The 26,564-nt window shown below is 50.1% G+C and overlaps 1 protein-coding gene and 2 pseudogenes across 1 annotated transcript in view; 2 read left to right on the top strand and 1 right to left on the bottom strand.

The window, feature by feature from the left end:
• Window positions 1–21,393, top strand: part of NLRP9 (NLR family pyrin domain containing 9) — a 35,577-nt gene extending 14,184 nt beyond the window's left edge. The window contains exons 4-9 of the mRNA XM_024236969.3: window positions 138–302; window positions 8,012–8,182; window positions 9,733–9,903; window positions 17,204–17,374; window positions 17,822–17,992; window positions 20,787–21,393. Coding sequence (XP_024092737.3) covers window positions 138–302; window positions 8,012–8,182; window positions 9,733–9,903; window positions 17,204–17,374; window positions 17,822–17,992; window positions 20,787–20,919 — 982 coding nt within the window. The 3' untranslated portion in view covers window positions 20,920–21,393. The remainder of the gene's footprint in view (window positions 1–137; window positions 303–8,011; window positions 8,183–9,732; window positions 9,904–17,203; window positions 17,375–17,821; window positions 17,993–20,786) is intronic.
• Window positions 12,174–16,240, top strand: LOC134760752 (basic proline-rich protein-like; annotated as a pseudogene).
• PONPYGV1R-PS1925 (vomeronasal 1 receptor ponPygV1R-ps1925 pseudogene) lies at window positions 21,973–22,254 on the bottom strand (annotated as a pseudogene).

The following is a 26,564-nucleotide window of genomic DNA, read 5'->3' as shown; positions in this document are numbered from 1 at the left end:
ATGGGCAGGAGTAACCAGAATTCCAGAAACAGTGTGGTGAGGCCCAGCATTCAGGGCAGGAAGAATCGTACAAGAGGTGTCTGGCTTTGTGCTGGGATCTCATTGCATGACGCTATTTTTTTTTTAATCTTTTGCAGATTTACTTCTGTGTACTTTGGACATGATTCAGAATTATTTAAGGCAGTTCTTCACAACCCTCATCTGAAACTTCTGAGCCTATACGGCACTAGCCTCTCCCAATCTGACATCAGGCACCTGTGTGAGACGCTGAAACATCCAATGTGCAAGATAGAAGAGCTGATGTAAGTCCGGGCTGTTCATGCCGAGTGCTGTTTCTTTCCAAGGTGGGCTTTGCAGTTTGATTTTCTTGTTTTCCTTCCAGAGGGTCATTGCATCAGCCTTCATCTCTCTTGTTTTTCATCTTTTGAATCTCAGTCTCTCTCGTAAGGTGAAGGTAGATTCTGCCGGGAAGGCCTCCTCTTAGAAGGTTTGTTTCCACCTTCCCATCTCTAGTACTCACTTTAATTATGTCTTTTTTTTTTTTTTTTTTTTTTTTTTTGAGACAGGGTCTCACTCTGTTGCCCAGGCTGAAGTGCAATGACGCGATCTTGACTCACTGCAACCTCAACCTTCCGGGTTCAAGCGATCCTTCCACCTCAGCCTCCCAAGTAGCTAGGATTACAGGTGCACGCCACCATACCCAGCTAATTTTTGTAATTTTCTGTAGAGATGGGGTTTCACCATATTGCCCAGGCTGATCTTGCACTCCTGGTCTCAAGCTATCTGCTCGCCTTGACCTCCTAAAGTACTGGGATTACAGTACTTCACATGAGCCACCGCACCCAGCCTCATCTCACAGACACCTCCCTTGATACTTCCTGGTTCTGCCCTCAACCAACCAGGCCAAAACAACAACACCATTTTTTTTTCCCTAAAGATATTTATAGAAACATAAAACTGAAGCATGTTAATGATCACAAGTGTGATCGTCTGATTTGGCAGTTGTCAGCATTAAAGCCAGGGGGAGAATGACTTGCCCAAAGTAATTTCTTCCTCTTGAAAATTGTCAGAGTGGCCCCTGTCCTAACTGGGTGATTGCCAGGCAGAGCCAATCTATCTTTCTTTTTCTATTATTATTATTATACTTTAAGTTCTGGGGTACATGTGCACAACTTGCAGGTTTGTTACATAGGTATACATGTGCCATATTGGTTTGCTGCACCCATCAACTCATCATTTACATTAGGTATATCTCCTAATGCTCTCCCTCCCCCAGACGCCCACCCGCCGACATGCCCCAGTGTGTGATGTTCCCCTCCCTGTGTCCATGTGTTCTCACTAATCAACTCCCACTTATGAGTGAGAACGGGCAGTGTTTGGTTTTCTCTTCTTGTGTTACTTTGCTGAGAATGATGGTTTCCGGTTTCATCCATGTCCCTGCAAAGAACATGAATTCTTCCTTTTTTATGGCTGCATAGTATTCCATGGTGTATATGTACCATATTTTCTTAATACAGTCTATCATTGATGGGCATTTGGGTTGGTTCCAAGACGTGCTATTGTGAACAGTGCCGCAGTAAACATATGTGTGCATGTATCTTTATCGTAGAATGATCACTGGCCAATCTATCTTTCCAAAGAGAACAAAGGGAAGTCATTGAGGCAGCAATAAATAAAATCAGCCCACTAAACCCACTAAGAGAATATGCTCTTCTCTCTCCCAGTTCACTGTCTCGTCTTTGCAGTAATCATCAAAAATGTAATTGACAGATTCATCTATACTTGGTTAATTTTATGCATCCAGACTCATCAGGAGAAAGAGGCAGGTTCTATGCATAAGGGTTGTTTGAGCTTATAGAACTGCTGTAGATCTCATTCCTTATTCAAGCTGTTTCCATATCATGGCAACTTTTTTTTTAACTTCTACTCTAACTTTCTCTTCTCGGGGGGATCTTTCAAAATTCTATCGTATTTTGCTCCATTTCATAATTATGTTATTTGCATAGGGTTTTACCTGTTATACATTAACATAAGGATTGGGGAACATATCTACAATGATAGACATAATGTAGCTGGGAATGTTGCCTTTTGGGGTAAATGAACTATTCTTCATTTACTTCAATGTGGTATTGTTGGTGGAAGGCCTTCAAAGTCAGGTTCTCTCTATCTCAGTAGTTCTCGATGGGGGGAATTTTGTCCCTTTGGGGATATCAATGTTTAGAGACATTTTCAATGATCACAGTTGAGTGGGGAGGGTGCTGCTGGCATCTGGTGGATAGAGACCAAGTGTATTAGTCCATTTTTACACTGCTGATAGACATACCTGAGACTGGGCAATTTACAAAAGAAAGAGGTTTATTGGACTTACAGTTCCATGTGGCTTGGGAGGCCTCATAATCATGGTGGAAGGTAAAAGGCACATCTCACATGGCGGCAGACAAGAGAAAAGAGCTTGTGCAGGGAAACTCCCCTTTATAAAACCATCAGACCTTGTGAAACATATTCACTGTCAGGAGAACAGCCTGGGAAAGACACACCCCCATGATTTAATTATCTTCCACTGGGTCCCTCCCACAACACATGGGAATTATGGGAGCTACAGGATGAGATTTGGGTGGGGACACAGAGCCAAACCATATCACCAAGGATGCTGCTAAATACCCAGTAATGTACAGGACAGCTCCCCAACAACAAAGGATTATCTAGTCCAGTAGTGCTAGCCTGTGAAGTGCCCTAGGAGAGATTAGAGTGATGCTTCTCTTCTGGTGGTGGGAGGGGGTCAGCTTGGCTAAAACAGAATGGGGTATTTGCCTAAATCCAACCCAGGGGCTCTTGTACTAGGAAAAAAACATCCAATACTATGCAGTGGCCCTGGACAAACATTTTTATGGATACCATACCTTAATTCATGTGTGTCTGGAAACCCTTATGACAAACACCTGTTTCTCCACATCAGCCATTTTACTTTGTCATTGTTGTTGTTTACTTTTTATTGAAAGATTATTATACTCACAGGAAATTACAAAAATAGTACAGAGAAGTCCCATGTACCAATCACCACCCAGCTTCCACCGAAGGTAACATCTTACATAACAATAGTGCATTCTTAAAACTAGGAAATTTTTACTAATGAAACGTACAAAGCTGTTTTTAAAAATATGCTTTTATGAAACTTCCAGTGAAACTAGACTTAATCAGTATCTTTTAACCAGAGGCTTCACCAGATTATTTGCCTATGAAATGAATGCGTTCCACTTGTCCCATTTTTCTCCCCAACACTTAAGGGTGTTGATCTTTTCAAATCCATTCTGCTTCGGGCATAATATCTGAGTGAGTTTAATTTGCATTTCTCTAATGACTAATAATGTGAGCGCCTTTTCATTTGTTTGACTTTCTGGGCTTCCTGTTGTGATATGTCTGTTTGATGTGCTGGTGTAGCCCATTGTTTTATTGGGTTGTCTTTTTCTAATTGATTGACAGGTGTTTTTCCTATATTATGGAATGAATCCTAGGTCAAACACATGCATTGCAAATATCTTCTATGTGGTTTGGTTTTCCACATTCTTAATTTCATCTTTGAATTAAGAGAGATTCTTTATCAAAACTGAATGTGTCTTTTCATGTTCAGCTGCTTTTTGTGTTTGTTTAGGGAATTGTTGCCAGGCTTGGTGGCTCATGCCTGTGATCCCAGCACTTTGGGAGGCTGAGGCAGGAGGCTCGCTTGAGGCCAGGAGTTGGAGACCAGCCTGGGCAACATAGTGAGACCCCCATCTCTAAAAACAATAAAAAAAATTAGGTATGGTGGTGGATGCCTGTAGTCCCAGCTACCCATCAGGCTGATGCAGGAGGATCTCTTGAGCCCAAAGGTCCAAGGTTGCTGCAGTGAGCTGTCATCACGTCACTGCACTCTAACCTGAGTGACAGGGTGAGACCATGTCTCAAAAGAAAAAAATTGTTTCCAAGCCCAAAGTCATAAGAACAACTTCCTATGCATTTTTCTCTAGAAGTCTTATTGTACCATGCACAATTGGGGCTATGATCTACTTTGAATGAATGTTTCTATGTAGTATAAAGTCAGGTTTTTAAAATTTTTTTCACATATGAACAGAGAATGCTATTGAAAGACAACTTTTTCTCAAGTGAACAACAGTAGTTATTGTTATAAACCAGGTGACCACAGCGTATTTGAGACCAAAAATATTTGTTTTGATTTTATTTTTGTAGATTTTTTTCCCCCACGCATCAGAGAATTGTAGGTTTTCACTGTTTTCTTTCTTTTGTTCTTTTACATGTCAAAAATGTAATTCCATTCCATTCTGGCTTCCATGCTTTTTCTAAATTTAGCCATCAGTATATTTCATCCCATTATAGGCAATGTGCTTAATGTGTCTTGTCTCCTCTCCAGCTAACTTTAAGGTTCCCCCACCCCCACCCCCATTGTGTGTGGTTTTGGTATTTCTTTGTGTTTATCCCGCTTAAAAATTCACTGAGCTTCCTGCATTTGTGGATGAATGTTTGCACAGGCTTCTGAGAACGCGTTACCATGATCTCTGTCTTTAAATATGGTTTCTGCTCCATCTTCTCTCTCATTTCCTCTTGGTCTGAGAGGAGAGATCCCCATCACACTTTCAATCAAGACGCTTGAAGAATGAGGAGCTTTCTATGCGGCACAGAAGATAATTAGATACAGGCATGCAATAAGGAATAAAAAGTCAAAAGACTGAGGAGCTTTTAAAAAATTATCACAATGGGGAGCAAACAATCCATGCATGAACACTTGCGTATGCATTGCCCTTTGAGCAGGATGGAGAAGAGAGATCTGAAGGCAGCCAGTGGCCGGGCATGGCATTGCGCTCTGAGCAGGGTGAAGAGAGATCTGAAGGCAGCCAGGGGCCGGGCCGGGCACGGTGGCTCACACCTGTCATCCCAGCACTCTGGGAGGCCGAGGCGGGCAGATCACTTGAGCTCAGGAGTTCGAGATCACCCTGACCAACATGGTGAAACCCCATCTCTACTAAAAATACAAAAATTAGCTGGTTGTGGTGGCAGGCATCTGTACTCCCAGCTAGTTGGGAGGCTGAGGTGGGATCTCAGCTCAGTGCAACCTCTGCCTCCTGCGCTCAAGCAATCATTTATGAAATGTAATTGTTTTCCTGAGGTCTGTGATCCACTCTAGCAAATCAGTCTAACCCAAGGAAGGGATCAGGGGAACCCCCATGTATAGCCGGTTGGTCAGACACAGGCAGAGCAACCCAGCGCTTGCAACTGGCATCTGAAGTCAAGGGTGGTCTTGTGGGACTGAGCTCCTACCGTGTGGGATCTGACTGTCACCTAATTTAATAAATGATCTGAAAGATACAGATGTGCAGCTGGGATCTGACTCTCAATTTAATAAATGATCTGAAAAATACAGATGTGCAGCCAGATAGAGGGACACACAGGATGAGATCTGGAAGGGTCCTGAGTGTGAAGGGGGCCTGCCCCTCCACACCTGTGGGTATTTCTAGTCAGGTGGAGATGAGAGACTCAGAAAAGAAACAAGACACAGAGACAAAGTATAAAGGAAGAACAGTGGGCCCAGGGGACAGGCGCTCAACGTGCGAGGACCCGCACTGGCGCTGGTCTCTGAGTTCCCTCAGTATTTATTGATCACTATTTTTACTATCTTGGCGAGGGGAATGTGGCTGGGCAATAAGTGGGGAGAAGGTCAGCAGGGAAACACATGAGCAAAGAAATCTGTATCATGAATAAGTTCAAGGAAAGGTACTGTGCCTGGATGTGCAGGTAGACTAGATTTATGTTTCACTTTACACAAACATCTCAGTGTAGCAGAGTAACAGACCAGTATTGCTGCCAGCATATCTCGCCTCCAGCCACAGGGCGGTTTTCTCCTATCTCAGAATAGAACAAATGGGAATGGTTGGCTTTACACCCAGACATTCCATTCCCAGGGACAAGCAGGAGACAGAAGCCTTCCTCTTATCTCAACTGCAAAGAGGCCTCCCTCTTTCACTCCTCCTCCTCAGCACAGACCCTTTACGGGTGTCAGGCTGGGGGATGGTAAAGTCTTTCCTTTCCCACGAGGCCATTTCTCAGGCTGTCTCAGTGGGGGGAAACCTTGGACAATACCCAGGCTTTCTCAGGCAGAGGTCCCTGCAGCTTTCCACAGTGCATTGTGTCCCTGGTTAATCGAGAATGGAGAATGGCGATGACTTTTACCAGGCATACTGCCTGCAAACATATTGTTAACAAGGCACATCCTGCACAGCCCTAAATCCATTAAACCTTGATTCAATACAGCACATGTTTCTGTGAGCACAGGGTTGGGGCTAAAGTTATGGATTAACAGCATCTCAAAATAGAACGGTTTTTCTTAGTACAGATCAAAGTGGAGTTTCTTATGTCTTCCTTTTCTACATAGACACAGTAACAATCTGATCTCTCTTTCTTTTCCCCACACGAGTGCAGGAGCATCTGTCCCTGTGGAGCTGGGGCGTGGCGTGTGGATGTGTTTGCCAACCTGGACGCTCTCCGAACTACATTCTTTTAGGATTTTTATGGAGGCTTCATCACACAGGCATAATCGATGATCAACTCTGTGTCTAGCCCCTCTAGGAAGTGTCAGGATTGGGTTAAGTTTTAGGACACCCACTTAGTGGCTGCAGAAGAGCTGCCCTCCCGTCTCCGGTCACAGAAGCGTGTTGCACTGAGTGTGTGAAAGTAGGAAAAAAAACAGTTTGGTTTTTCCTATTTCTTGTAGTGCTATTGACAGAGAGTCAGATTTATCGAGTTCTGGATACTCCTTCGTTGCAGGGTCTGTCCTGTTCACTGAAGGATGTTGAGCAGCATTTCTGGCTGCCTCCGTTGTGACAACCAATAATATACGCAGACATTTCCACATGTCTCCCTTAGGGCAAATCTCCCCAGGAGGTGAGAAGCGTGGGGTTAGATGTTTTTCTTTTTTTTTTATTATTATTATTATTATACTTTAGGTTTTATGGTACATGTGCGCAATGTGCAGGTTAGTTACATATGTATACATGTCCCATGCTGGTGCGCTGCACCCACTAACTCGTCATCTAGCATTAGGTATATCTCCCAATGCTATCCCTCCCCCCTCCCCCCACCCCACAACAGTCCCCGAAGTGTGATGTTCCCCTTCCTGTGTCCACGTGTTCTCATTGTTCAATTCCCACCTATGAGTGAGAATATGTGGTGTTTGGTTTTTTGTTCTTGCGATAGTTTACTGAGAATGATGATTTCCAATTTCATCCATGTCCCTACAAAGGACATGAACTCATCATTTTTTATGGCTGCATAGTATTCCATGGTGTATATGTGCCACATTTTCTTAATCCAGTCTATCATTGTTAGACATTTGGGTTGGTTCAAAGTCTTTGCTATTGTGAATAATGCCGCAATAAACATACGTGTGCATGTGTCTTTATAGCAGCATGACTTATAGTCCTTTGGGTATATACCCAGTAATGGGATTGATGTTTTTCCTAACTTCAGTGCAAACCCACGGGATTAATGAGGGAGTCATGCCATTACGTTTGCACTTCTTAAAAGTTTGTAATGTGGCCGGGTGCGGTGGCTCATCCCTGTAATCCCAGCACTTTGGGAGGCCAGGGTGGGCAGATCTCTTGAGGTCAGGAGTTCGAGACCAGCCTGGCCAACATGGTGAAACCCCCATCTCTACTAAAAATACAAATGAGCCGGGCATGATGGTGGGCGCCTGTAATCTCAGCTACTTGGGAGGCTGAGGCAGGAGAATCATTTGAACCCGGGAGGTGGAGGTTGCAGTGAGCTGAGATCACACCACTGCACTCCTGCCTGGGCAACAGAGTGAGATTCCTTCTCAAAAAAAAAAAAAAAAAAAAAGTCTGTAGTGTAGATAATGGATCAGCAGGTGCAAGACTAGAATCAGAGGTGTCATTTGGTCTGTGGCTAATGTTTCATGAGCGATTGAAAGCTTTGGTCCATCTCATGGTGTGTGTTTCACATGTAGACTGGGAAAGTGTGACATCTCCAGTGAAGCTTGTGAAGACATCGCCTTTGTCCTGGCCTGCAACAGCAAGCTGAAACACCTCTCCTTGGTAGAAAATCCCTTGAGGGACGAAGGAATGACATTGCTGTGTGAAGCCCTGAAGCACCCACACTGTGCCCTGGAGAGGCTGATGTAAGTTGGTCTGCGGGAAGCACGGAGAGGCTGATGTAAGTTGGTCTGCGGGAAGCACGTTCGGAGGAGATTTCCGAAGCGTGCACCTGGATCCACCCATTATCAAAGCAAGGCAGTGCTCACTGAGGGGTGCAGCAGAATGTGGAATCCGTAGCTAGACCTGAGTTCCTTTTCCACGCCTCAGTTGCTCATCAGTAAAATGGAGCTGGCTGCGCGCGGTGGCTCATGCCTGTAATCCCAGCACTTTGGGAAGCCGAGGCGGGAGGATCACCTGAGCTCAGGAGTTCGAGACCAGCCTGGCCAACATGGGGAAACTCCATCTGTACTAAAAATACAAAAATTAGCTGGGTGTGGTGGCGCATGCCCATACTCCCAGCTACTCGGGAGGCTGAGGCAGGAGAATCACTTGAACCCAGGAGGCGGAGGTTGCAGTGAGCCGAGATTGTGCCACTGCACTCCAGCCTGGGAGACAGAGCAAGACTCTATCTCAAAAAAAAAAAAGAAAAAAAGAAAAAGATTTAAAAATTTTAAAATTGCATATATTTAAGCCATAAAATGTGATGTTCTGATATATGCATACACTGTAAAATGATTACTATAATCAAGCTAATTAACAGAGTTATCATTTTGGAGGATGTGAGAACATTTAAAATCAACTCTCAGCGAAGCATACAGTACATTGTGATTAAATAATTTTTAAAACAAAAAGTATTTGATATACACATCCATAGTAAAATGTTGACCGTCATCAAGGAAACTAACATACTCATTATCTGACATCGTTGAAGCATTTTATTTTTTTGTGACTAGAGCACTTAAAATCTATTCTTTTAACAAAACCTTAAATATGTATATTAAACAACAAAACAAACAAAAATTATTCTACATGGGATATCGTCCAGTGCATTCCGTTAAGCCATATGTATACTCCGTTGCAAAGAATGGGTGACTTTTGCCCTAGGTCTTTTAGCTGGTGTTGATCTGACTTGGAACTGGAATCTGAGATTGTTTGTTGGGACACTGTATTCCACATTCGTCCTTCTGTACATCTGTAGGTGTTACAAGTTTTAATCCCCTTCTTTTCTTTTTTTTGAGACGGAGTTTCGCTCTTGTTGCCCAGGCTGAAGTGCAGTGGCACAATCTCAGCTCACTGCAACCTGCACCTCCCGGGTTCAAGTGATTCTCCTGCCTCAGCCTCCTGAGTAGCTGGGATTACAGGTGTGTGTCACCACGCCTGGCTAATTTTGTATTGTTAGTAGAGATGGGGTTTCACCAGGTGGGTCATGCTGGTCTCAAACTCCTTATCTCAGGTGATCCACCCGCCTCAGCCTCCCAAAGTGCTGGGATGACAGGCATGAGGCACCGCACCCAGCTCCTTATTTTCTTGAGTGACAGCAGAGTTCAAGGAACATCTGGAAAGGTTTTGCCTGGGACAAAGAAAATATGGTAACATTACCATAGGAAGCTTCAGTGGGCTGGGAGATGGTGTGTTTCTCTGCAGGATGATGTACTGCTGTTCAGCAGGCTGGGAGACGGTGTGTTCTTTGCAGGTTGATGTATTGCTGTCTCACCTCTGTCTCCTGTGACTCCATTTCCCAAGTCCTCTTGTGCAGTAAGTCCCTGTCCCTCCTCGATCTGGGCTCAAATGCCCTGGAAGATAATGGAGTGGCATCTCTGTGTGGAGCGCTGAAGCACCCAGGCTGCAGCATACAGGAGCTGTGGTAGGACCGGCCATGATTTGCTTCAATGTTGGGGTTTCTTTTTTTGGATACTGTGGCTCTAGGAAAGACATAGGAAAGGGATATGCTAGCATCTGAATGTATATGTCCTCCCAAAATTCGTATGTTGGGTCCTCACCCCCAGGCTGATGGTACTAGGAGGTGGAGCCTCTGCGAGGTGATGAGGTTATCAGGGTGGAGCCTCTCACACCTATAAAAGAGGCCCCAGAGACTCTTCTGCCCCTTCTACCATCTGTGGACACCGTGAGAAAATGCCACTTCCAACGCAGAACGTAGCCCTCGCCAGACACTGAATTTGTTGGCATCTTGATCTTGGACTTCCCGGCTCCAGAACTGTGAGAAATGTATTTCTGTTGTCTATAAGGGACCCGTTTCCGTCTATGGCATTTTGTTATACCAGCCCAAATAGACTGAGACAGGAAGAGAATGGTGTCTTCTGAAAAAAAATCCAGATGAGGCTATACATTTACCCCACCTGGTTCTGGGAACCTTCAGTGGGAAGGAGTTGTCAAGACACAGCAGGGGACTCTGGAGTTGGGTCTCCAGCCCTAGAAAGGCCTGGATGGAGTCCCAAGTGGCCCTGACTGCCCGAGCTTGTGCAGGTGACTCACCTCTCCCCAGGTAATGTGAGGATAGCTACAGCCTCTTCCTCAAAGAATCGAGATGGCCAGTTGGAATCATACACATGAAGGACTATGATCAATGCCTGGCTTGTCATACACTCTCGATAAATGACAGTCAGAGCGCGAGACTCATTCATTCCCTCTGCTAGGAACTGAAGACGCTTCTGGGTGGATAAGTTGGTCAATAGAGCACTCTAACATCCCTGTTTCCATGGACTCCCATCTGATGGAGTGTCAGATACACACACATGCACGCGTGAGGCTGCAAGGATGTGTGTCTGCATTCTGGATTCTCAGTATTGACATGGGGGCATTTTAGCCCAATTCATTCTGTATTGTTGGGGCTGCTGTCCCATGCTTCCTAGGGTGTTGAGCAGCTTCCCTGCTTCCCAGCCACTAGAGGAGCAGAGAAGAACGAGGGAGGAGAGGGGAGGACAGGTGAATGGGGGAGGATGGGAGAGGAGGAGAGGGGAAGAGGGGATGGAAGTCGGGGCAGGAGGGGAAGAGAGGCTGAAAGAGGTAAGGGACGAGGGGGGAAGAGGGGAAGGAGGGGGGAGGAGGGGGGAAGGGGGGAGGAGGGAGAAAGAGGTGGAGAGGAGGGGGAAGAGGTGGAGAGGAGGGGGGGAAGAGGTGGGGAGGGAGAGGGGAGAGGTGGGGAGGGAGAGGGGAGAGGAGGAGGAGGGGAGGAAGAGGGAGAGGGGAGGAGGGAGAGGAGGAGGAGGGGAGGAAGAGGGAGAGGGGAGGAGGGAGAGGAGGAGGAGGGGAGGAAGAGGGAGAGGGGAGGAGGGAGAGGAGGAGGAGGGGAGGAGGGAGAGGAGGAGGAGGGGAGGAGGGAGAGGAGGAGGAGGGGAGGAGGGAGAGAAGGTGCCAGTAGCACTTTCTCTCCTGGCGTGGTAAACCAAAAATGTCTCCAGACACTACCAATGTCCTCTGGTGGGCAAAAATCTTGCCTACCTGAAAGCCACCAACACACAAGTACACACATCAGACATATACATATATGTGTATAAATGTGGATAGATACATGCCTATCCACACATCTATCTATATCATGTATCTATATGTCATCTGTCATTTGTCATCTATTAACTATCCATCTGTCCCCTATACTCTGTCCTCTATCTACCATCTTTCTGTCTATCTGTATTAGGGGGTAATAAGTACTATGAGGAATCACCAGCTTGGGCCCTGGAGAGGGATTGGACACATGATATACAAAATAGTCAGGGGAGGGCTCACCGAAAAGGTGACATTTGCACAGGGATTTGAAGGTGGGGAGGAGGTAGCTATGCTGATAATTGCAGCAGGAGCATTTCAACCAGGGAGAATAATGAGGACAGGTCACAGAGAAAAGAGAGCCAGGCAGGGAAGAAGAATTGCAGGGACCCCAAAGTGTTGGAGCAGAGTAGGGAAGGTGGAGGAACTGGGAAATCATTGCTGCTTCCACCTCCTTTGTCTTCCCTCCTCCTCTCTCCTGCCATCTCTCTTCCTCCTTCTCCCCCCTTCCCCTCCTCCCTCCCTCTCCTCCCTCCCCCCCTCCTCCCTCCCTCCCCCCCTCCTCCCTCCCTCCCCCCCCTTGCTCCCTCTTCCTCCTTCCTCCCCCCTTCCTCCTCCCTCCCGTCTTCCTCCCCCTCCCTCCCCCTCCCTCCCCCTCCCTCCTCCCCCTTCCCCCTCCCTCCTCCTTCCCCCTTCCCCCTCCCTCCCCCCTTCCCCCTCCCTCCCCTCCCCCTTCCCCCTCCCTCCCCCCTCCCTCCCCCCTCCTTCCCCCTTCCCCTCCCCTTCCCCCTTCCCCCTTCCCCCTCCTCCCTCCCCTTCCCCCTTCCCCCTCCCCCCTCCCCCCTTCCCTCTCCCTCCCCCTTCCCCCTTCCCCCTTCCCCCTCCCCCCTCCCCCCTTCCCCTTCCCCTCCCTCCCCTCCCCCCTTCCCCCTCCCTCCCCCTCCCCCCTTCCCCCTCCCTCCCCCTTCCCCCTTCCCCCTCCCTCCCCTCTCCCCCTTCCCCCTTCCCCCTCCCTCCCCTCTCCCCTTCCCCCTTCCCCCTCCCTCCCCCCTCCCCCCTCCCCCTTCCCCCCTCCCTCGCCCTCCTCCTCCCACCCCCACTCCTCCTCCCTCCCCCCTCCACTTCCCCTCTCACCCCCTGTACTTCCCGTCCCACCCCCCTCTACTTCCCCTCTCTCCCCCTCCACTTCCCCTCCCACCCCCCTCTACTTCCCCTCTGTCCCCCTCCACTTCCCCTCCCCCCCTCCACTTCCCCTCTCTCCCCCTCCTCTTCTCCCTCCCCCTTCCCCTCCCTCTCCCCCTCTTCCCCCCTCCCCCCTCTTCCCCTCCCCACTTCCCCTCCCTCCCCCCTCTTCCCCTCCCTCCCCCCTCTTCCCCTCCCTCCCCCCTCTTCCCCTCCCTCCCCCCACTTCCCCTCCCCACTCTTCCCCTCCCCATTGCCCTCCCCCTTGCCCTCCCCCCTCCTCGTCCCCTCCCTCCCCCTTCCCCTCCCTCCCCCCTCTTCCCCTCCCTCCCCCCTCTTCCCCTCCCTCCCCCCTCTTCCCCTCCCTCTCCCTCCTCTCCTCCCTCCCCTTCCTCTTCCCCATCCCCTCTTCCCCATCCCCTCTTCCCCTCCCCCTCTTCCCCTCCCCCTTCCCCTCCCCTCTTCCCCTCCCCCTTCCCCTCCCCTCTTCCCCTCCCCCTTCCCCTCCCCTCTTCCCCTCCCCTTCCCCTCCCCCTCTTCCCCTCCCCTTCCCCTCCCCCTCTTCCCCTCCCCTTCCCCTCCTCTTTCCTCCCCCATCATTCCTCTTCCCCCGTCATTCCTCCTCCTCCGTCATTCCTCCTCCCCGTCATTCCTTCTCCCTCTTCCTCCTCTCCCTCTCTCCTCTCCCTTTCCTCTCCCCCCTCCTCCCTGTTCCTCCTTCTCTCTCCCTCCTCCCCCTTTCCCCCTCCCCCTTTCCCCCTCCCCGTCCCTCCTCGCCCTTTCCCCTCCCCTTCCCTCCTCCCCCTTTCCCCTCCCCTTCCCTCTTCCCCCTTTTCCCCCTTCCCTCCTCCCCCTTTTCCCCCTTCCCTCCTCCCCCTTTTCCCCCTTCCCTCCTCCCCTCCTCCCCCTTTTCTACCTTCCCTCCTCCCACTCCTCTTCCCCCTTCCCTCCCATCTTCCCCCTTCCCTCCCCTCTTCCCCCCCTTCCCCCTCCCCTCCCCTCCTTGTCCTCCCCTCCCTTCCCCTCACCCCTCCCCTGCCCTCTTCCCCCTCCCCTGCCCTCTTCCCCCTCCCCTGCCCTCTTCCCCCTCCCCTGCCCTCTTCCCCCTCCCCTGCCCTCTTCCCCCTCCCCTGCTCTCCTCTTATCCCTCCCCTCCCCCTCCACCTTCTCCACCTTCCCTCCCCCTTCCCTCCCCCTTCTCCCCCTCCCCTCCCCCTTCTCCCCTCCCCCCCTCCCCTCCCCCTTCTCCCCCTCCCCTCCCCTCCCCCTTCTCCCCCTCCCCTCCCCTCCCCCTTCTCCCCCTCCCCTCCCCTCCCCCTTCTCTCCCTCCCCTCCCCCTTCTCCCCCTCCCCCTTCTCTCCCTCCCCTCCCCCTTCTCCCCCTCCCCTCCCCGTTCTCCCCCTCACCTCCCCGTTCTCCCCCTCACCTCCCCGTTCTCCCCCTCACCTCCCCGTTCTCCCCCTCACCTCCCCGTTCTCCCCCTCCCCTCCCCGTTCTCCCCCTCCCCTCCTTCTCTCCCTCCCCTCCCCCTCTCCCTCCCCTCCTTCTCCCCCTCTCCCTCCCCCTCCCCCTCTCCCTCCCCTCCCCCTCTCCCTCCCCTCCCCTCCCCCTCTCCCTCCCCCTCCCCTCCCCCTCCCCTTCTCTCCCTCCCCCTCCCTCTTCTCTCCCTTCCTCTCCCTTCCCCTCCCCTCTCCCTTCCTCTCCCTTCCCCTCCCCTCCCCCTTCTCCTCCCCTCCCCCTTCTTTCCCTCTTGCCCCTCCCCTTCCTGCCCCTTCTTTCCCTCTTCCTGCCCTTTCTTCCCCTCCCCACTTCTCCCCGTCCCCCTTGTCCCCTCCCCCTCTTCCTCTTCCGCCTCCCCCTCCTCCCCCTCCTCCTCCTCCCCCTCCCCCTCCTCCTCCCCCTCCTTACCTTCTGCCTCCTCCTCCTCCTCCTCCCCCTCCCGCCCCTTCCCTTCCTGCCCCTTCTCCCCCTTCTCCCCCTTCTCCCCCTTCTCCCCCTTCCCTTCCCGCCCCTTCTCCCCCTTCCCTTCCCGCCCCTTCTCCCCCTTCCCTTCCCGCCCCTTCTCCCCCTTCCCTTCCCGCCCCTTCTCCCCCTTCCCTTCCCGCCCCTTCTCCCCCTTCCCTTCCCGCCCCTTCTCCCCCTTCTCCCCCTTCTCACCCTCCCCCTCCTCCCCTCCCCCTCCTCTCCTCTCCCTCCTCTTCTCCTCCCCCTCCTCTTCTCCTCCCCCTCCTCTTCTCCTCCCCCTCCTCTTCTCCTCCCCCTCCTCTTCTCCCCCTCCTCCCCTTCTGCCTCCTCCCCTTCCGCCTCCCCCTCCTCCCCTTCCGCCTCCCCCTCCTCCCCTTCCGCCTCCCCCTCCTCCCCCTCCGCCTCCCCCTCCTCCCCCTCCTCCCCTCCCTCCCCTCCCCCTCCTCCCCCTCCCCCTCCGCCTCCTCCCCCTCCCCCTCCGCCTCCTCCCCCTCCCCCTCCGCCTCCTCCCCGTCCCCCTCCTCATTCTATCCCCCTCCTCCCCATCCCCCTCCTCCCCGTCCCCCTCCTCCTTCCCCGCCTCCCTGTCCCCCTCCTTTTTCCCCTCCTCCCCCCTCCCCCCGTCCCCCTCCTCCTCCCCGCCTCCTCCCCCTCCTCCTCCCCTCCTCCCCCTCCCCCTCCTCCTCCTCCCCCTCCCCCCTCCCCATCCCCCTCCCCGTCCCCCTCCCTGTCCCCCTCCTCCCCTTCCCCGTCCCCCCTCCCCCTCCCCCCTCCCCCTCCCCCCTCCCCCTCCCCGTCCACCCTCCCCATCCCCGTCCCCCCCTCCCCATCCCCCCTCCCCCTCCTCATCCCCCCTCCCCCTCCCCCTCCCCGTCCCCCTCCCCGTCCCCCTCCTCCTTCCCCTCCTCCTTCCCCTCCTCCTTCCCCCTCCTCCTTCCCCCTCCTCCTTCCCCTCCTCCTCCCCCTCCTCCTCCCCCATCCCCATCCCCCTCCTCCCCATCCCCGTCCCCCTCCTCCCCATCCCCGTCCCCCTCCTCCCCCATCCCTGTCCCCCTCCTCCCCCATCCCCGTCCTCCTCCCCCCTCCTCCTTCCCCTCCTCCTTCTCCTCCTTCTTCTTCTCCTTCCCTTCCTTCCTCTCCTCCCCTTCCTTCCTCTCCTCCTTCCCCTCGTCCCCCTCCTCCTTCTCCATCTCCCTCCTCATCCCCCTCCTCCTTCTCCATCTGCCTCCTCGTCTCCCTCCTCCCCCATCTCCCTCCTCGTCCCCCTCCTCCCCCATCTCCCTCCTCGTCCCCCTCCTCCCCCATCTCCCTCCTCGTCCCCCTCCTCCCCCATCTCCCTCCTCGTCCCCCTCCTCCCCCATCTCCCTCCTCGTCCCCCTCCTCCCCGTCTCCCTCCTCGTCCCCCTCCTCCCCGTCTCCCTCCTCGTCCCCCTCCTCCCCGTCTCCCTCCTCGTCCCCCTCCTCCCCGTCTCCCTCCTCGTCCCCCTCCTCCCCGTCTCCCTCCCCGTCCCCCTCCTCCCCGTCCCCCTCCTCCCCGTCCTCCTCCTCCCCCGTCTCCCTCCTCCCCCGTCTCCCTCCTCGTCCCCCTCCTCCCCGTCTCCCTCCTCGTCCCCCTCCTCCCCCGTCTCCCTCCTCGTCCCCCTCCTCCCCCGTCTCCCTCCTCGTCCCCCTCCTCCCCCGTCTCCCTCCTCGTCCCCCTCCTTCCCCGTCTCCCTCCTCCCCCTCCTTCTCCGTCTCCTCCCCCCTCCTCCTTCTCCGTCTCCTCCCCCCTCCTCCTTCTCCGTCTCCTCCCCCCTCCTCCTTCTCCGTCTCCTCCCCCCTCCTCCTCCTCCGTCTCCTCCCCCCTCCTCCTTCTCCGTCTCCTCCCCCCTCCTCCTCCTCCATCTCCTCCTCCCTCCTCCTCCTCCGTCTCCTCCTCCCTCCTCCTCCTCCGTCTCCTCCTCCCTCCTCCTCCTCCGTCTCCTCCTCCCTCCTCCTCCTCCTCCCTCCTCCCTCCTCCTCCTCCTCCCTCCTCCTCCGTCTCCTCCTCCCTCCTCCTCCGTCTCCTCCTCCCTCCTCCTCCTCCGTCTCCTCCTCCGTCTCCTCCTCCTCCTCCTCCGTCTCCTCCTCCCTCCTCCTCCTCCCTCCTCCTCCTCCGTCTCCTTCTCCCTCCTCCTCCTCCCTCCTCCTCCTCCGTCTCCTCCTCTCTCCTCCTTCTCCGTCTCCTCCTCCCTCCTCCTTCCCCTCCCACTCCTCTCCCTCCTCTTCCTCGTCTGCCTCCTCTTCCTCGTCTCCCTCTGCTTCCTCCCCTCTTCTTCCCTCCTCCCTCATTCTCCCTCCCCCCTCATTCTTCCTCCCTCCCCGTTCTCTCCTCTCCTCCCTCATTCTTCTCTCCTCCTTCCCGTCCCCACCCTCCTCATCATCTCAGAAGTACTTGGGTATTTCTTGCGGCATATGAATAAATGAAAATAAGGTGGGCCGTTATGATTGACCTCATAAGTGTACATATTTTTGTGTGTGTATCTTCCCCCACTCAGGTTGATGGGTTGTTTCCTTACTTCCGATTCCTGTAAGGACATTGCTGCTGTTCTTATTTGCAATGAAAAACTGAAGACCCTGAAACTTGGGCATAATGAAATAGGAGACACTGGTGTCAGACAGTTATGTGCAGCTTTGCAGCATCCTAACTGTAAATTAGAGTGTCTCGGGTGAGTATCTACTGATCATCATCGTAGGAAAATTTATCTTTTTCAAGAATAGGAAGAGCTGGAGGGTCAATAGAATGGAAGGAAGGCAAGTTTAAAAGCAAGTCCCTCTGGGACGATCTGATATGTAAAATGCTGCCCAAGGGTTTGCTCAGTCTTGGTACTCTTGCTGTTTGAAACTGGAGTTATTTGCCTTGGGGGCCATCCTGTGCATCATAGGATCTTTAGCTGTGCCCCTGGACACTATCCTCAAGTTGCCAGCAGCACCTTCAGTTGGGATAAATGTCACTAGACATACGTCCCCCAGGAGCACAATCGTCCTGGCTGAGAAACACGGGTCTAGACAGCAGAGTGTCCTGCCGGGAGGTGTCTAATTGGCAAGTAACAATGGTGTGCCTTCCAGCCTACCCAAAGCCAGAGTGGATTCTCTGATGTGTTTCCCTTTTGCAGGCTGCAAACGTGTCCGATCACCCGTGCCTGCTGTGGCGACCTCGCCGCGGCACTCATCGCCTGCAAAACACTGAGGAGCCTGAACCTCGACTGGATTACCTTGGACGCTGATGCGGTGGTGGTGCTGTGTGAGGCATTGAGCCACCCGGACTGTGCCCTGCAGTTGCTGGGGTGAGTGGACACTGTTTCCCTTGGGGTGAGTGACTTCAGAACGAGCTTAGTTCATTGGCCGTTTGCTCAACCGCGACATGATGGATGCCAGGCTGGAGGGTTGTTTGTGGTGGGGGCCTGTCCCGGGCCCCTGTTGACATTGTAAAATGTCATTGTAAAATATAAAAACCGTTGACATTGTAAGATGTCAAGCAACATTCTCGGCCTTTCTCATGAGTTGCCAGTAGGACTTCCCTCAGTTGTGACAATCAAAAAGAGCTTCAGAAATTGTCAGAAGTTCCCCGGAGACAGAGTTGCACCAGGTGAGAACCACTGCTCTACTAAAACATCTTCTACTTACGTTGCCCATAAATACGCAACCCCAGCTCAGACTTCGGAAGGGCTTCTGGAATGGGCTGAGCGGGGTCTTGATTCAGAAATACATTCGCCAAACAGCGGCAGTTAACGTTGTTCTGAGAATCAGGTTTGCCTTTAGAGTTGTACCTATTTGAAATCTGTAGGATGAATTTTTTAAGTTAATTTTTCCTTCTGATTTTATTTTTTTCATTTTTAAAAGTTGTTTTTAAAAAACAAATGGGTGGGGTATAAATGGAAGAGGCTGAATATTGATAATTGTTCAAGTTGGTGATGAGTACATGAATTCATTATACTAGTATCTCTGAGAAAAGTTCACAATATGTTGTTTAAGGTTTTTTTTGGTTTTTTTGTTTTTGTTTTTTTGGTTTTTTGGTTTTTTTTTGAGGGAGAGTCTTGCTCTGTCACCTAGGCTGGAGTGCAGTGGCACAATCTCAGCTCACTTCAACCCCTGCCTCCTGGGCTCAAGCAATTCTCGTGCCTCAGCCTCCCAAGTAGTTGGGATTACAAGCGCTCACCACCATGCTCAGCTAATTTTTGTATTTTTAGTAGAGACGGGGTTTCACCATGTTGGCCAGGCTGGTCTCGAACTCCTGACCTCAGGTGATCCACCTGCCTCAGCCTCTCAAAGAGCTGGGATTATAGGCATGAGCCACCACACCTGGCAGAGACTGGTAACTTATAAAGGAAAGAGGTTTAATTGGCTCATTCATCTGCAGGCTGTACAGGAAGCATAGCAGCTTCTGCTTCTGAGGTAGCCTCAGGAAACTTTGAATCATGGCGGAATGTGAAACAGAAATAGGCACGTCTTTGGTGGTGGGAGCAGGAGGAAAGGAAGCAGGGGGGATGCCACACACTTTTAAACAACCAGATCTCGTGAGAACCCTATCATGAGAACAGCACCAAAGGGATGGTGCTCAACCATTCACAAAGGATCCACCCCCATGATCCAGTCACCTCCCACCAGGCCCCACCTCCAACACTGGGGATTACAATTAAATATGAGATTTGGGTGGGGACACAGATTCAAACCATATCGCGAATGTCTAGGGAGGACCCCAAGTGAAGGGGGCACAGCAAAACGTAAAGGCCCTGAGATGGGGCCAGGCCTTGTACCCTGCAGGGCTGGAAGGGAGTCCTGGGGAGCTGTATAATAGAGAAAGGGAAAAATGAATTCAGACAGGAGACAGAGAACCAGTCCCCATAGGGACAGGCCAGGGACTTAAGACCTGCATTATAAAATAATAATTAGCATGTCTCCCTCCTCTTCAACCACCATCCCCACATCCAAAACATGTCAGCTCCACAGTAGCAAACGTTCAGAGCAGTTATTTCTGGATAACTTTCTCATAGTGTCACTGTAGCTGAAAGGAAACTTAGCCATCTTCCCTACCTCTGAAGATTTAAGATGATAAATTCCTACTTCCCCTGTGTCTAAATATCTATGAATTTTTGTGACCTGCTAATCCTCCTCAACTTCTTTTTATAATTGGAGATAAAAAGGCACATAACTATGAACACCAGGCAAGAAGGAAGGACACAGGAGAGGGGAGAAGAGAATTGCAAATGTTAGTTATATTCTTTGAGGAAAGCCTATGTTCCAGTCTTACCAATTATTTGTGAACTTATTTTTTATATTTTCCTGATGCTGAGAACATTTAGAAGTTATAAAGAGATAAAGATTCAACGTATAAAGCAAGAACGATAGCTGTTGAGGGAGTAGAAGCCAGGAGGAAGTGGTGTCCAATAAGCTAAGGGAAAAAATAAACAAGAAACTGTAATTAACTGTATTCAATGCTAACTGGGTAAGTAGGATAGAATGTATTTAACAAATTGATGTTATTGATGACTAGAAAAACCAGCTTTGTTGAGGTGGGTTCAGGGGACAATGACATGAAAGGAACTGAAAATAGCAAAAATAGACAAGAACGTTTGAAATATTTATGGGTGTAGCATCTGCTTTAATTATTTCTTAGAAAATGGGCGGGTTGTAAATGGAAGAGGCTGAATATTGGTAATTGTAGAAGTTGGTGATGGGTACATGAATTCATTATATTAGTGCCTCTGAGAAAAGCTCATAATATGTTGTTTTTTTTTTTAAAGCACATTATAAGAAGCAATAAATGTGCCAGGGCATATGAACATCAGATGAATGGAAGTTATCCTGTGTTTTTCTTTTTAACTTAAATTCATCTTTTTTGAATTAAATCTTAATTGATACATGCTGTTATATGAAATTTCACTTTATGGTATAAATCAGAGGCTTCCTATCCTATAGGAAAGATTCATGCTTGTTTTTCAAATTCAGTACAATTCTCCCAGTGATTTCCAGGAAAGAATAAAGAGGAGAGGAGAGGTAGACATCAGAATGTAGAGAGGCAATACTGTGTAAAAATGAAAAAAAAACAAAAACAAAAAAACTTTATTTCTATTTTCCCAGGCTGCACAAATCTGGCTTTGATGAAGAAACTCAGAAGATCCTGATGTCTGTGGAAGAAAAAATTCCCCATCTGACCATTTCACACGGACCTTGGATTGACGAGGAATACAAGATCAGGGGTGTACTCCTCTGATGGGGAACACCCTGAAGTAGTCTTCTCACAAAGGCTTTCCTTGGCCACAATGTGCCCTTCTCCTCGCACCTCTATCCTGTAATTGCACATCATGGCAGCAGGGCTGTGATTTCAGAGGTACTCCCTTGGTGTTCTAGCAACATGATTATGGAGTGTGATTCAGTGTACGTGTTGATTGTCTTTGCCTCGGTCCTATATCCCCTTGTCTTCAGAAATCCCATCCTGCCTTGTGATATTTAGAAGCACAAGTATGTTAAACAAGTGCTAAATGCTCTGGAAAACATGGCTTTATTTTCTTAATGGATGTCTTGGTGTGTAGGAGCATGCATCTGCAGGCACCACAATCCGGATACTTCTGATGCAGAAGTGATGCTAGAATGTGTCTATAGATTGTATTGCTAGCATCCAAACTTTCTAGTTTGTCCAGATTTCGATTTGATCAATTTTTTTGTCCAATAAAAAAGCATTTCCAAATCTCTACTTATCCTTTTATATATGACACTCCAATAGATTTTTCTAAAAATTCAGTATTATTCAAATGTATCTACAGTTTATATTTCAAAATACAATATTAAACACTTCATTGTCATAATTAAACATTCCCTAGTTCCCTAAGGTAAATTGCTGATGCCTTATTGGCCTGGTCTAAAATTTTTATTACAAAATTTAAAAGCAAGATGATGCAGAAGTTGGATTATATAATATCAGTTATCATTAGATTGAAATATAATCTCAGATTCTCCTGAGAATGAGAAATTGTGGACCTACTCTTGGATCTCTTGGCACACTCCTGGATTCTTTGGATATTTGGGAGGCTGAATTTTCTATAATCTTTGATGTAGCATGCTCGCACTTATTTGCTTAATTTTACTTCCAGGTTTTCCATATGTTTAAGCAATTATGAACTTTTTTGCCCAATTTTCTACTTGCTTTTGGCCTTTTCCCACAACTTTAAAGAATGCTGGCATAGGCCAGAAGTGGTGGCTCACGCCTGTAATTCCAGCACTTTGGGAGGCCCACGCGGGCGGATCATGAGGTCAGGACTTCAAGACCTGTACACATGAGTTTACACTCAAGACTGGACAGGGGTTTCCGTAGAACAAAAGACACCATTGTGTGGGGGATTCCAGTGGAAAGAAGAACCAAGGAGTTTGCCACGGCCATGTGGGCGAGAATCTTGTGTGTGGGCCTCATTCGATGCTCAGTCAAGATGGGAGGGACATTATAGAAGAATGGACAATGGCATTGGCCAGTCCCCACCCCAGTCTGGTAAGGAAAGATGGTTTTTATGGCCACTTCCCCTGTGGTTCTTAGGACATTGTTCTGAAAAGACATGGGGAGGGTTTCCGGGTGGTCTGAACTGAAGAGCCGGCTACGTCTGTGATGAGATCAGCACTCTTAGCTTTTCAACTTGGAAAATTATTTTGGTCTTTCCTTTACCTGAAATAGAGACATTGTCACATTCCACAGAAGGGGCTCAACATGGAGAACATACCCCTGACACCAATTTCACATTTAACTGGTTTTTGGGTACTTATTTTCATTTGCTATTTGTTCTTTCTTTCGTTTTAGAGTCAGGGTCTGCTTTGCGGCTCAGTCTGGAGGGCAGTGATGCCGTCATAGCTCCCTGCAGCCTTGAACTCCTGGGCTCAAGTGATGCTCCTGCCTCAGCCTCCTGTGTAGCTGGGACCACAGGTGCACACCACCGTTCCTGACTTTTTTTTTTTTTTGAGAGGGAGTCTGACTCTGTTGCCCAGGCTGGAGTGCAGTGGTGTGATCTCGGCTCACTGCAGCCTCCGTCTCCCAGGTTCAAGTGATTCTCCTGTCTCAGCCACCTGAGTAGCTGGGATTTCAGGCATGTGCCACCATGCCCTGCTAGTTTTTTTGTTTTTGTTTTGTTTTGGGTTTTTTTTTTAGTATTTTTAGTAGAGACGTGGTTTTGCCATGTTGGTCAGGCTGGTCTCAAACTCCTGACCTGAGGTGATCCGCCTGCCCTGGCCTCCCAAAGTGCTGGGATTACAGGCCTGAGCCACCGCGCTCAGCCCATTTAAATATTTTTAGTATAGATGGGGTCTCGCTATGTTTCCCAGGCTGGTCTGGTACTCCTGGCTTCAAGTTATCCTCCCACTTTGGCCTCTCAAAGTGCTGGGATTACAGGCACAAGCCATCGCACCTGGCCCATTTACTATTTTTTTTTTAATCTCTCTCTCTTTACTATTGTTTTTTAAATCTATTGTTTTTTAAATCTCTCTTTACTATTGTTTTTTAAATCTCTCTCTTCCCTTCCCTTTCCCCTTCCCTTCCCCTCTTTCTTCTTTCCTTTTCCTTCCCCTTCCCTCCTTTCTTCCCTCCTTTTTCCTTCTTTCGTGCAATGCTGCAATCTTGGCTCACTGCAACCTCTGCCTCTGGGTTCAAGCGATTCTCCCACCTTAGCCTACTGAGGAGCTGAGATTACAGGCATCTGCCATCGTGCCCGGCTAATTTTTGTATTTTTAGTAGAGACAGGGTTTTGCCATGTCAGCCAGGCTGGTCTCGAACTCCTGACCTCAGGTGATCCACCCACCTCGGCCTCCCAAAGTGCTGGGATTTCAGACATGAGCCACCGCGCCTGGCCCTTTCCCTTTTCTAAAACAGTGCGCCACCGCATTGTAGCCTGGGCGACAGAGCAAAACTCGGTCTAAAAAAAAAAAAAAAAAGGAAGAAGAAAAAGAAGAAAGGAGGAGGAAGAGGAAGAAGAAAAAAGAATAAAGGAAGAAAGAGGAGGAAGAGGAAGAAGAAAGAAGAATAAAGGAAGAAAGAGGAGGAAGAGGAAGAAGAAAAGAGAAGAATAAAGGAAGGAGGAGGAAAAAGGAGGAAGAAGAGGAAGAGGAAGAAGAAAAGGAGGAGGAGGAAGAAGAAATCAAAGTTCTCCAGTCTCGTAAAGCTGCACGTGCAGAGAATCTGGAAAAACTAAAGCTGGGTTGTTGCCCAACCAATGGACATTCTATGCTCCCTTTCCTTCCAGATAATAAGGCCTTGTTTGTAACTGCTGTGCAGACCTCGGGCTTCCCATCCAGCATAAGACAGACCTGGAAGGGCCTCTCCCACCATGCGATTTCATGGAGACAGGCTTATTTCCCTTGAAAAACATGTGAATGACGCTTGCAAACTGATACGGCGTGGCTCTGTGTCCCCAGCAAATCTCACGTGGAATCCCCGGTGTGGGAGGAGGGACCTGGTGGGAGGTGACTGGATCATGGGGTGATTTCTCATGAATGGTTTAGCACCATACCCCCTTGGTACTGTGTAGTGAGTTCTCATCACGTCTGGTTGTTTGAAAGTGTGTAGGGCCGGACATGGTGGCTCTCGCCTGTAATCCCAGCAACTTTGGGAGGCTGAGGCAGGCGGATCATGAGGTCAGGAGTTCAGGACCAGCCTGGCCAAAATGGTGAAACCCCATCTCTACCAAAAATACAAAAATTAGCCACGCCTGCTGGCAGATGCCTGTAATCCCAGCTACTTGGGAGACTGAGGCAGAGAGTTGCTTGAACCCAGGAGGCAGACGTTGCAGTGAGCCAAAATCATGCCACTGCACTCCAGCCTGGGCGACAGATCGAAACTCCATTGCAAAAAAATAATAAATAAAAGTGTGGAGCACCTGCCTCCTCTCTATCCTGCTCCTGTTCCTGCCCTGTTAAGACCTGCCTGCCCCTCCTCACCTTCTGCCATGATTGCAAGCTTCCTGAGGCCTCCCCAAAACCGGAAGCCACTTTGCTCCCTGTACAGCCTGTAGAACCGTGAGCCAATTAAACCTCTTCTTGGCCGGGCGCAGTGGCTCACACCTGTTATCCCAACACTTTGGGAGGCCGAGGTGGGCGGATCACGAGGTCAGGAGTTTGAGACCAGTCTGGCCAACATGGTGAAACCCTGTCTCTATTAAAAATACAAAACTTAGTCGGGCATGATGGCTGGCGCCTGTAATCCCAGTTACTTGGGAGGCTGAGGCAGGAGAATCACTTGAACCAGGCGGCGCAGGTTGCAGTGAGTTGAGATCGCACCACTGCACTCCAGCCTGGGCGACAAAGCAAGATGTCATCTTGGAAAAAAAAAAAAAAAAAAAAGAATCTTCAGTGTTTTAATCTAGAGACACCTCCTAAGAGTGGAGTCTAACCTTAAATGCCCGCCAGCGATGACAAGACTGTATCACCATTGAGTAAAATGGCCTCACTGTTCAGCTGTTATAGACTTAAAATTGTTAGGGCACCTTAGAATGTCTCATCTTTTCCAGATTGTCAACAGGTACGTACTATTTATCACATAATTTTTGGGGCACTGGAACATACCTGAACTAAGACTTATTTTGTCTTACACTTTATACTCACTGAAAATCAAGAACACTGCAATGCAGCTTTAGTGACAGAGCAAAACCTTGTCTCTAAATATATATATCCCACAACAACAAATATTCCAGCCAAAATGTCAATATGACTGTTGAAGAACCTGACCTTATGAATGACGTGTCATTTTCTCCATACTTTCAAGATTTTCTCTACCTTTGGCCTTTATTAACTTGACTCTGATAATGTTCAAGGATATTTTTTTTTTTTTCCTGAGAAAAAGTCTTGCTCTATTGCCCAGGCTGGAGTGCAGTGGCACGGTCTCAGCTCACTGCAGCCTCCACCTCCCGAGCTCAAGCAATTCTCCCACCTCAGCCTCCTGAGTAGCTGGGACCACAGGTGCATGCCGCTATGCCCGACTAATTTTTGTATTTTTAGTAGAGATGGGAATTTTGTCATGTTGGCCAGGCTGGTCTCGAACTCCTGACCTCAAGTTATCCATCCGCCTCGGCCTCCCAAAGTGCTGGAATTATAGGCTCACGCCACTTCAGGAAATGTGTTGTAGTGACTGTGGATTCTGTATCGTTCTGAGAGGTTTTTTCATTGGTTTTCATTTTTGTCTGTTTCCATAGGCAAAAAAGTTGCCTGGACACATTCACAAAACATATCTTCCTGCAGTCAGCAGCTAGCGGTATCTATGCTAAGTTCCTTCGAAGACTCCTAAGAGGCCTCCACGGACCTCTGAAGTTTAATAGTCAATGACTGGGGCAGAGCTTACTCAGAAACCTCAGGCCAGTGAGGCTTCCAACCTCCGCGGCCCAGGCTGAGCGGCTTGAGTAGCACATTCACTGTGTGGCAGAACTGCGAGTCTGCCCAGGCTTTTCATTTCTGCTGGGCTCCCTGGTGCCTCCCACGTGCATGTGTAGAACAGCACTCAGCCAGATGCTTGGAAGGTGGATGATGTCTACCATTCTACGGATCACTTGCGATGCTTATTTCCCAGGGAACAGAAATGAGGAGGTGGGGCCAGGCCGTCTCCTCTCTCTGTTGTCTGTATTACAGAAGGAAGGGAGCCGTGCTGGAGCAGGGGGCCCAGGAGCATCACAGGCGGCAGGCCAGTCCCCGCCAAGAAGAGAGATGTAGGTGGGATGACCCTCCAGGGACTCGGGAGAGAGACATGCGTGAGCTTTTGCGATACGCGGTGAGACAGAGCAAGGGTGCTGTGGGGTGTGCGTGCATTCCCACAGACAGGGTGGATGGCTGCATTCATGTTAGGGCTGTCATAACAAAGTACCGCCAGCTGGGAGCCCTATAGAACGTCAGTGTATT

This window comes from Pongo abelii, chromosome 20 (genome assembly GCF_028885655.2).
Source record: "Pongo abelii isolate AG06213 chromosome 20, NHGRI_mPonAbe1-v2.0_pri, whole genome shotgun sequence".
In the NCBI taxonomy this organism is placed as follows: domain Eukaryota; kingdom Metazoa; phylum Chordata; class Mammalia; order Primates; family Hominidae; genus Pongo; species Pongo abelii.
The sequence above is the reverse complement of the archived record's forward strand: the minus strand, read 5'-3'. Positions and strand labels throughout refer to the sequence as shown.